Below are 11,441 nucleotides of genomic sequence, written 5' to 3'. Positions count from 1 at the left end.
TCCTCCATGTTTTTTACGTTTAAAAGTTGGGATCTGGAGTAAAGCCAGATGGGAGGAACGAAGGTTGCGAGAAGGGACATATGGGTGCAGGAGTGAAGAAATAAACAAGGGTCCTGTACCAACAAGGGACTTAAAGATAATGCAGCCCAGTTTAAATTTACACCGCTCAGTGACAGGGAGCCAGTGAAGAGATTTCAAGAGGGGACGAACGTGTTGGTGTTTAGGTTGGTGATGAATGAGCCGTGCTGCCTGGTTCTGGACCAGTTGAAGCTTTTTTCATTGGTATACAGGTATGCCAACATAAAGGGAGTTGGCATAATCTATCCTGGAGATGACAAGCGCCAGTAATACCAAAGTAAGGGCTTCAGTGGTCAGGAAGCGGGCAATCTTACGGATTTTTCTCAGCTGGAAGAAGCTGGAAGACACCACCGCACTGATCTGGGATTTCATCGAGAGATCATTGCTAATGATGATCCCAAGGCTCTTCACTGAGCTGACGGGATTAGGGGGGGTGCCCAACCTGGTGGGCCAAAAGGTGGAATTCCAGGGGTTGATTGTGCCCCCGACAAGCAGAAGTTCTGTCTTGTCGGGGTTAAGTTTCAGATGATTCGCCCCCATCCAGTCGCTGATATGACAAAGAATGGTTTGGAAATTGTCAATGGACTGGGCCGTAGAGTTGATGTTGAAGACCAGCTGAATGTCATCCGCATAGTTAAACGCGGTAACACCACTGCCTTGTAAAGAGCAGATAAGGGGGGTAAGGTATAAATTAAAAAGAAGGGGGGATAAGGAGGATCTCTGCGGGACACCACAGGTTAGCTCAACCTCATCCGCGGAAAACTGAGAGAGCCGAACCGCCTGGTGGCGGTTGCTCAAGAAGGAGCGGACCCAGGCCAACGCAGAGCCCTGGATGCCGGCCTCCCCGACATGGCCGACCAAAATATCATGGTCGACCGTGTCAAAGGCGGCCGACAAATCCAGGAGCACCAAGACTTGGCTGATGTTAGAGTCCGCCCCTCTCCGCAGTTCCTCCATAACTGAAAGTATAACAGATTCTGTGGAGTGATTGGGTCTGAATCCAGCCTGTTGATGGTCGAGGAACTGGGAGTCCTCGATAAAGGTACTCAAAGTGTCACTCTTGGCCTTCAATTCGCCCGCCCTCTCGGCCACCAATGTGCGCCCCCTCTCAGCCACCAATGTGCACCCTCTCAGCTACCTATCCACGCGCCCTACCGGTCACCAATGCGCGCACCCTCTCGGCCACCAATGCGCCCGCCTTCTTGGCCACCTATACACCCACCTTCTCAGCCACCTATGCGCCTGCCCTCTCGGCAACCAATGCGCACACCCTCTTGGCCAACAATGCGCCCACCCTCTTGGCCACCTATGCGCTCACCTTGTCTGCCACCTAGGAGCCCGACTTCTCAGCCACCTATGCGCCTGCCGTCCTGGTCACCTATCCACCAGCCATTCTGGCCACCTATCTGCCAGCCATCCTGGCCACCTACCTGCCAGCTGTCCTGGCAACCTATCCCCCAGCCATCCTGGCCACCTATCTGCCAGCCATCCTGGCCACCTATGTGCCAGCAGTCTTGGCCAACTATCAGTCTTGGCCACCTATCCCTCTTGGCCACTTGTCCCTCTTGGCCATCAATCTGCCAGCACTCTCGGTCACTAATGCGCGCCCCCTCTCAACCACCAATGCACGCGCCCTCTCGACCAACAATGCGCGCGCCCTTTCAGCCACCAATGTTTTTGCCCTCTGGGCCACCAATGCGCCTGCCTTCTTGGCCACCTATAGACCTGCCTTCTCGGCAACGTATGTGCCCGCCCTCTCTGCAACCAATGCGCATGCTCTCTCTGCTACCAATGTGCCCACCTTCTTGGCCACCTATGCGCCCGCTTTCCCGGCCACCTATGCGCCCACCCTCTCGGCCACCTATGCGCCTGCCCTCTCAGCCACCTATGCACGTGTTGTCTCGGCCGCCTATGTGCCTGCCACCTCCCTGCCTGCCATCTTGGTCAGCTATCTGTCTTGGCCACCTATCCTTCATGGCCACCTATCCATCTTGGCCCCTATCCACCTGCCCTCTTGGGCACCTATTCGCCCACCCTCTTGGCCACCTATCTGTTTGCCTTCTTAACCACCTATCCCTCTTGGCCACCTATCCACCCACCCTCTTGGGCACCTATCCCCCCACCCTCTTGGTCACCTATCTGCCCGCCCTCTTGGTCACCTATCCACCAGCCCTCTGGGCCACCCATCCGCCCGCCCTCTTGACCACCTATCTGCCTGCCCTCCTGGCCACCTATCTGCCTGCCCTCCTGGCCACGTATCTGCCCACCCTCCTGGCCACCTATCTGCCAGCCATCCTGGCCACCTATCTGCCAGCCATCTTGGTCAGCTATCAGTCTTGGCCAGCTACCAGTCTTGGCCACCTATCCCTCTTGGCTACCAATTCGCCCACCCTCTCGGCCACCAATGCGTGGCCCCTCTCAGCCACCAGTGCATGCCCTCTCGACCACCTATCTGTGCGCCCTCTCGGCAACCTATGCACGCACCCTCTCGGCCACCAATGCGCCCGCCTCCTTGGTCACCTATGCAGCCGCCTTCTCAGCCACCAATGTGTCTGCCCTCTTGGCCACCTATGTGCCCGCTGTCTTGGCCACCTATGCGTCTGCCACCGCCCCGCCCGCATCTTGGTCACCTATCTGTCTTGGCCACCTACCTTTCTTGCCCACCTATCCATCTTGGCCACCTATTCGCTTGCCCTCTTGACCACCTATCCCTCTTGGCTACCTATCCACCTGCCCTCTTGGGCACCTATCCGCTCAACCTCTTGGCCACCGATCTGCCCGCCTTCTTGGTCACCTATCCACCCACCCTCTTGGCTACCTACTCGGCCGCCATCCTGGCCACCTATCTGCCTGCCCTCCTGGCCACTTATCTGCCTGCCCTCCTGGCCAAAGATCTGCCCGACCTTCTGGCCACCTATCTGCCCGCCCTCCTGGCCACCTATCTGCCAGCCATCCTGGCTACCTATCCACCAACCATCTTGGCCAACTATCAGTCTTGGCCACCTATCCTTCTTGGCCACCTATCCCTCTTGGCCACCAATCCACCCGCCCTCTCGGCCACCAATGCGTGCCCCCTCTGGGCAACCAATGCACGATCTCTTTGCCACCAATGCCCACGCCCTGTTGGCCACCTATGCACCTGCCTTCTCAGCCACCTATGCGCCCGCCCTCTCGTCAACCAATGCACATGCCCTCTTGGCCACCAATGTGCCAGCCTTATCGGCCACCTATGCGTCCGCTCTGTCGGCCACCTATGCGCCCGCTGTATCGGCCATCTATGTGCCTGCTCTCTCGGCCACCTATGTACTCGCTGTCTCAGCCACCTATGCCCCCACCACCTATTCACCCACCATCTTGGTCACCTATCTGTCTTAGCCACCTATCCTTCTTGGCCACCTATCCGTCTTGGCCACTTATCCATCTTTGCTACCTATCCGCCTGCCCTTTTGACCACTGTTAGACGGCGACCTCAGAGGAGCCCGGGAAGGGAGTCCTGACTACCCTGAGACCCACCCTCAAGTATCGTAGCCGGGCACTGGCGGGAGACTCCTCAGGAGGAGAAGTCTCGTATCGAGGATCGTACTTTGGGCACCACACGACACAGAAACAACACACCGTGCGTTCTCAGGAACCAATCTTTATCAAATAGGTTAGCACTGCAAATATGTACAAGGAGAGCGCGGGCTCAATGAGTCTCGGAAGGGATGGGGGTAGCGGGACAGTCTTTGGCTCAAAAGTTCAAGGTAAGGATGTACCCGGCGCACAGCTCACAATCCTCGAGCTGGGGGGTAGGCTGGTTGTCGTGGGGTCCGGCGGGACCAGTGGAGTCTGTGGAAGCCGCGAGTCACTCAGCGGGCTCAGGTACAAGTTCGGAGGTCTTACGATCTTCAGGGAGCCGCGAGTCACTCAGCAGGGCTCAGGTACAAGTTCGGAGGTCTTACGATCTTCGGGGAGCCGCGAGTCACTCAGCAGGGCTCAGGTACAAGTTCAGAGGTCTTACGATCTTCGGGGAGCCGCGAGTCACTCAGCAGGGCTCAGGTACAAGTTCGGAGGTCTTACGATCTTCGGGGAGCCGCGAGTCACTCAGCAGGGCTCAGGTAGTTCTAAGTTCCAGGAGCCGCGACCGCGTCAGCAGGCTCTCGTTGTTCCAGCGTCGAATCTGCCGGACAGTCCCAGAGCACCCCTGGTTATAGGTCGACCCCTCTTTGATGTCCGGAGTCTGTGCAGGCAGGGGTCTTGTCACCTGGGGGTCGCTTGTCGGGGGTTTCCTGCCATTGTCTTTTGATCCTTTCAGGGCCGGGTCGGGAGGAGTCCCAGACACCCAGCAGGCGTGGAGCCAGCCTTCAGGGAGGCCGGAGGGCCGATCGAAACCCATTGTCCCAGGGGAGTTCAGAGGTGCGATAGAAACTGATCCTCCCTCTCTCAACCCCTGGAAGTGTGATGTCCTCCAGCCGGAGTGGCGCCTCTAGGCCCGGGTCGCGCTGGGGCCGGGCGGCCATCTTGGTGCATGAAGTGGGCACGCGGGCCCGGGGTGACCGAAAGGAGAGAGGCCATGGACGAGGGTGTCCGGGTTGAGTGCGTGTGTTCTGGTGGAAAGGCTTGGTGAGGCCGGGGGATTGGGGCCGCCGGCACCAGGTTAGGTGGTGTGGGGACCAGTAGAGCCATGTTACGAGGCCGGGTCCAACACGCGTCCCCCCCAGCTGAAAGCCGGAGAGAACTGCCCATCATCTTGGGGGGTTCTCTTCGCTGAGGCGGAAGAACCGGGAGAGGCCATCGGCGTTGGCGTGGTCCGTCCCCGGACGGTGTTCCACGGTGAAATCCATCCCCTGGAGGGAGATTGACCACCGCAGTCGCTTGGGGTTTTCTCCCCGCATCTGCATAAGCCATCGCAAGGGCCGATGATCGGTTTGGACTTTGAAATGGGTGCCGAACAGGTAAGGGCGTAGTTTCTTGAGTGCCCAGACCACGGCAAAGGCTTCGCGCTCAATGGTACTCCATCGCTGTTCTCTGGGTAACAGCCGCCGACTGAGGAAGGCGACGGGCTGGTCCAGGCCTTGGTCATTCATCTGGGACAGGACGGCCCCAATGCCATGCTCGGAGGCATCGGTCTGGACTACAAACTCCTTGGAGTAGTCGGGAGCCTGGAGGACGGGGGCCGTGCACATGGCCTTCTTTAGGGCATCGAACGCCTCCTGGCAGGCGGTTGTCCACTGAACCTTTTTTGGCTGTTTTTTGGATGTGAGTTCTGTGAGGGGGCCGACAAGGCTGCCATACCCCTTGATGAATCTGCGGTAGTAGCCAGTGAGGCCCAGAAAGGCTCGGACCTCCGTTTGGGTGGTGGGGGGTTCCCAGGCCACGATGGCGTCGATTTTTGGTTGTAGAGGGGCGACCTGGCCACTCCCGACCTGGTGCCCCAGGTAGACTACTGATCCTTGTCCAATTTGGCACTTGCTGGCTTTTACTGTCAGGCCTGCCTGGCGCAGGGCGGTTAGCACCCTCCAGAGGTGCTGGAGGTGCTCACTCCATCCGGAACTGAAAACGGCGATGTCGTCCAGATATGCCGCACTGAACTGTTCTAGCCCGGCCAGGACTCTATTTACCAGTCGCTGGAAGGTGGCCGGGGCATTTTTCATTCCGAAGGGCATTACGCGGAAGCGGTAATGCCCATCTGGGGTGGAGAAGGCAGACCGCTCCTTGGCCCCCTCGGTGAGCGCAATCTGCCAGTATCCGCAGGTGAGGTCGAAGGTGCTGAGGAACCGTGCTGCCCCGAGTCGGTCAATGAGCTCGTCGGCTCGTGGGATGGGGTGGGCATCGGCTCGGGTGACGTCATTGAGCCCCCGGTAGTCCACACAGAACCGGAGCTCGGGGGCGAAACCGGGGGCCGCTGCCTTCGGGACCAGGACCACGGGGCTGGCCCAGGGACTGTCAGATGGCTCGATCACTCCCATGGTCAACATCTTTGAGACTTCAGCTTGAATGCAGGACCGGACCCGGTCGGGGACCCGGTAGGCTCGGTGTCTCACCGGCGGGCTGTCCCCGGTGTCCACGTCATGGACACACCAGTCGGGGTATCAGGGAGAAGAGGTCGGCAAATTGTCCTAGTAGCTGGCGGCAGTCCTCTTGCTGCTGGGTAGTGAGAGCTGGGGAGAGATTCACTCCCTCCACGGAGCCATCCTGCTCCTTGACACACAGGAGGTCCGGGAGGGGATCGGACTCATCTTCGTCCCCGTCATCGGTGGCCAGCAGGAGGCTTAGTTCTGTCCGCACGAAGTGAGGCTTGAGGCGGTTCACGTGAAGGACCCGGAGGGGATCCCGGGGCGACTGGACGTCCACCAAGTATGTGACTGGGCTCTTCCGCTCAATCACTTTGTAGGGCCCGGTCCACCTGTCCTGGAGGGCGCCTGGCTTCACGGGAGCCATGACCCATACTTGTTGGCCCGGCTGGAACTCGACCAGAGTGGCATTCTGGTCGTACCAGTGCTTCATCTCTTCTTGGCTTGTCTCTAGGTTGGCCTCGGCCAGTGCTCGGAACTTCCTGGTCTGGTTCCGGAGGGTCAGAACATAGTGGAACACATCTCGTGGGGTGGTCTGGGGTGCCGCCTCCCACCCTTCCTTAACCAAGCTGAGGGGACCCCAGACGGGGTGTCCATAGAGCAACTCAAACGGGCTGAACCCTAGGGACTTCTGGGGGACCTCTCGGTAAGCGAACAAGAGGCAGGGGAGCAGGACGTCCCACTTACGCCGGAGGGGCTCTTCTAGGCCGGTGATCATCCCTTTCAGAGTCCGGTTAAACCTCTCTACTAGGCCGTTCCCCTGGGGATGGTACGGGGTAGTGAATTTGTAGGACACTCCACATTGTTGCCACAGGGACGTCATGTACCTCGAGATAAAATTAGTGCCGCCATCGCTCACGACCTCGCGGGGGAACCCTACCCGGGAAAAGATCCCCATCAGGGCCCGGCCCACTACGGGGGCCGTGACGGTACGTAGGGGGATCGCCTCAGGGTATCGGGTGGCGTGATCCACCAGGACCAGGATGAAACGGTGACCTTGGGAGGTGGGGGGGGTCCAGGGGCCCCACGATGTCGATCCCGACTCCTTCAAAGGGGGTACTGACGACCGGGAAGGGTTGGAGGGGAGCCTTGCGCTTCCCCCCACTCTTCCCGCTAGCTTGGCACGTGGGACAGGACTTGCAGTGGGCTTCTACGGCTGCTCTCATCTTAGGCCAGTAAAAATGGGTCACGAGACGGCTGTAGGTCTTGTCTTGACCCAGGTGGCCGGCAAGGGGGACGTCGTGGGCTAAGCCCAGGAGGAAGTCTCGGAAGCGGAGGGGTACCACCAGCACCCGTCCGGATCCCAGCTCCACCGACTTCTGCTCACTATACAAAATGCTATTTTCCCAATAAATTCGGTGCGTGCCAGTTTGGTCGCCTGCGGCTTGGCCCTCGGCCTGGCGCCGCAGTCCGACCAGGGAAGGACAGGTGGCTTGCTCCCGGCAAAACTCCTCCCGGGTGGGTCCACCCTCGTGGCGCCATTGGGCCAACTCGGGTAGATCGCCTAACTCAGGGACCGGGGCGGTGTCGGACAGGGAGGGCTCGTCGCTGGCGACGGGCCCCTCCGATGGGGGGACGGGAGGACCCTCGGGGGTTACTGCTCTGACTTCTTCGGTCGGGGCGTCTTCGACTTCTCCCAGGGGGGTGAGTCGGGCTGACATAGATCGGGTGGTGGCGCACACCCACTCGGGGAGCCCCATCATCCCTAGGTGGGCCTTGCGTTCGACGTGCTTCCAGGGCGAACTCTCCAGGTCGTTCCCTAGGAGGCAGTCGACCGGCTGGGAGGTTCTTACGGCCACCCTCAGTTTACCTATTACTCCACCCCACTCAAACGGCACCAGAGCTACCTGACACATACTCTCTCTATTATCGGCGGAAATGACTGGGCAAAAGACGTTGGGGAGGACCTGCTCCTCGGGGACTAAGTGCCTGAGGACACCGGTGATGCTGGCCCCGGTGTCCCGCAGGGCCTCTATTTGGTGGCGATTGATCTTAACGAGCTGCCCGTATTTCTTCGTGTTGGAGGGCAGGAGGCTACCAGGGACCATCTCCCTATCTCCCAGGGATACTAGGGCCATGGCTGCGGGTTCCCATTCCCCGGCTTCCTCAACCTCCTCCTCCAGAGCTACGTTGGCTATCTGTCTTGCAGGGGTGTTTTGGGTGGCCATGGGGCACTCTGGGTCATTGGCGTAGTGCCCGGGCTTCTGGCAACGGAAACAAGTGACGGTTACCCTGTGTCCCCGTCTCCCGGGGGGTCCGGTTACTGGTGGGGGGGGCGCTGGGAAAGGTGGAGATTGGGTCTTCGGAGGACTAGGCTGGGACTCTCTCTGGCCTCCCTGGTTCCCCCCTCCTCTCTGGCGGGGTGGTCCCTGACTGGCTCGGGGGTATTCTCCTACCATGCCCCGGGTGACCCGGGTGTTGGTCCAGCGGTCTGCTTCCACCGCCAGCTTCCTGGGATCGGTGAGTTTGCTGTCGAGCAGATGCTGGCGTAGTTCCACAAAGCAGTTCGCAGCCAGGTGTTCCCACAATAGGAGGTCGGTGGGTTCCTCAAGAGTGGTGACTTTGCTGCCCTTGACCCACCCATCGAAGGCCCGACTAAAAAAGTTTACATATTCTACCCAGGTGGTGCCCGGGATTTTCCTGCAGTCCCGGAATCGTTGACGGTACATCTCGGGGGTGAGACCGTACCTTGTGAGTAGAGCCTCTTTCATGTGGCTGTAGGAGGTCTGCAGAGAGAGGGGTAGGTCGAGCAGGGTGTCTCTTCCTTCGCTCAGAAATCGTCCCCACAACCCTGCCCCCCAATCCTTCTGCGGGACCCGATGGGAGGTCATGGCGAATGTTAGACGGCGCCTCAGAGGAGCCCGGAAAGGGTCCTGACTACCCTGAGACCCACCCTCGAAGTACCGTAGCCGGGCACTGGCGGGAGACTCCCCAGGGGGAGGAATCTCGTATCTAGGATCGTACTTCTGGCACCACACGACACAGAGTGACCACACCGTGGGTTCTTAGAAATCAATCTTTATCAAGTAGGTTATCACTGCAAATATGTACAAGGAGAGCACGGGCTCAATGAGTCTCGGAAGGGGGTAGGGGGTAGCGGGACAGTCTCTGGCAAAGGTTCAGGGCAGGGACGTATCCGGCGCACAGCTCACAATCCTCGAGCTGGGGGATACGTTGTTGTAGTCGGGGTCCGGCGGGACCGTGAGAGTCTGTCGGAGCCGCGAGTCACTCAGCAGGCTCAGGTACAAGTTCGGCGGTCTTACGATCTTCAAGGAGCCGCGAGTCACTCAGCAGGCTCAGGTACAAGTTCGGAGGTCTTACGATCTTCAAGGAGCCGCGAGTCACTCAGCAGGCTCAGGTACAGGTTCGGAGGTCTTACGATCTTCAAGGAGCCGCGAGTCACTCAGCAGGCTCAGGTACAAGTTCGGAGGTCTTACGATCTTCAGGGAGCCGCGAGTCACTCAGCAGGCTCAGGTACAAGTTCGGAGGTCTTACGATCTTCAAGGAGCCGCGAGTCACTCAGCAGGCTCAGGTGGGTCCAAGTTCCAGGAGCCGCGACCACGTCGGCAGGCTCTCGTTGTTCCAGCGTCGAATCTGCCGGACAGACCCAGAGCACCCCTTGTTATAGGTCGACCCCTCTTTGATGTCCGGAGTCTGTGCAGGCAGGGGTCTTGTCACCTGGGGGTCGCTTGCCGGGATTTCCTGTCATTGTCTTTTGATCCCTTCAGGGCCGGGTCGGGAGGAGTCCCAGACACCCAGCAGGTATGGAGCCAGCCCTCAGGGAGGCCGGAGGGCCGATCGAAACCCATCGTCCCAGGGGAGTTCAGAGGTGCGATAGAAACTGCTCCTCCCTCTCTCATCCCCTGGAAGCGTGATGTCCTCCAGCCGGAGTGGCGCCTCTAGGCCCGGGTCGCGCTGGGGCCGGGCGGCCATCTTGGGGCATGAAGTGGGCACGCGGGCCCGGGGTGGCCGAAAGGAGAGAGGCCATGGACGGGGATGTCCGGGTCGGGTGCGTGTGTCCTGGTGGGGAGGGTCGGCTGGGCCGTGTGCTTGGGGCTGCAGGTACCAGGTTTCGGTGGTGCGGGGGCACGTAGGGACATACTACGAGGCCGGGTCCAACACGCGTCCCCCCCAGCTGAAAGCCGGAGAGAACTGCCCATCATCTTGGGGGGTTCTCTTCGCTGAGGCGGAAGAACCGGGAGAGGCCGTCAGCGTTGGCGTGGTCCGTACCAGGGCGATGTTCTATGGTGAAATCCATCCCCTGGAGGGAGATTGACCACCGCAGTAGCTTGGGGTTTTCTCCTCGCATCTGCATGAGCCATCGCAAGGGCCGATGGTCAGTTTGGACTCTGAAATGGGTGCCGAACAGGTAGGGTCGTAGCTTTTTGAGTGCCCAGACCACGGCAAAGGCTTCGCGCTCTATGGTGCTCCATCTCTGTTCTCGGGGCAACAGCCGCCGACTGAGGAAGGCGACGGGCTGGTCTAGGCCTTGGTCATTCGCTTGGGACAGGACGGCCCCAATGCCATGCTCGGAGGCATCGGTCTGGACTATAAACTCCTTGGAGTAGTCGGGAGCCTGGAGGACGGGGGCAGTACACATGGCTTTCTTTAGGGCATCGAAAGCTTCCTGGCAGGCAGCCGTCCACTGCACCTTCTTTGGCTGTCTTTTAGACGTGAGTTCTGTGAGGGGGCCGACAAGGCTGCCATACCCCCGAATGAATCTTCGGTAGTAGCCAGTGAGTCCCAGAAAGGCTCGGACCTCCGTTTGGGTGATGGGTGGTTCCCAGGCGAGGATGGCGTCGATCTTTGGCTGTAGAGGGGCGACCTGGCCGCTCCCGACCTGGTGCCCCAGGTAGACTACGGATCCTTGCCCGATCTGGCACTTGCTGGCTTTTACTGTGAGGCCTGCCTGGCGCAGGGCGGTTAGCACCCTCCGGAGGTGCTGGAGGTGCTCACCCCATTCTGAACTGAAAACAGCGATGTCGTCCAAATATGCCGCGCTGAACTGCTCTAGCCCGGCCAGGACTCTATTCACTAGTCGCTGGAAAGTGGCCGGGGCATTTTTCATTCCGAAGGGCATTACGCGGAAGCGGTAGTGCCCATCGGGGGTGGAGAAGGCGGACCGCTCCTTGGCCCCCTCGGTGAGCGCAATCTGCCAGTATCCGCAGGTGAGGTCGAATGTGCTGAGGAACCGGGCTGCCCCTAGTCGGTCAATGAGTTCGTCGGCTCGTGGAATGGGGTGGGCATCGGCTCGGGTAACGTCATTGAGCCCCCGGTAGTCCACGCAGAATCGGAGCTCGGGGGCGACAC

General features: G+C 59.8%; 1 protein-coding gene across 1 annotated transcript in view; it reads right to left on the bottom strand.

Moving 5' to 3' along the window:
- Positions 1-276: 276 nt before the first annotated feature.
- Positions 277-11,441, bottom strand: part of LOC146810028 (uncharacterized) — an 80,417-nt gene continuing 69,252 nt past the window's right edge. Inside the window, exon 3 of the mRNA XM_085614936.1 lies at positions 277-734. Coding sequence (XP_085471062.1) covers positions 277-734 — 458 coding nt within the window. The remainder of the gene's footprint in view (positions 735-11,441) is intronic.

Source organism: Triturus cristatus, chromosome 7 (genome assembly GCF_964204655.1).
Source record: "Triturus cristatus chromosome 7, aTriCri1.1, whole genome shotgun sequence".
Lineage (NCBI taxonomy): Eukaryota > Metazoa > Chordata > Amphibia > Caudata > Salamandridae > Triturus > Triturus cristatus.
The sequence above is the reverse complement of the archived record's forward strand: the minus strand, read 5'-3'. Positions and strand labels throughout refer to the sequence as shown.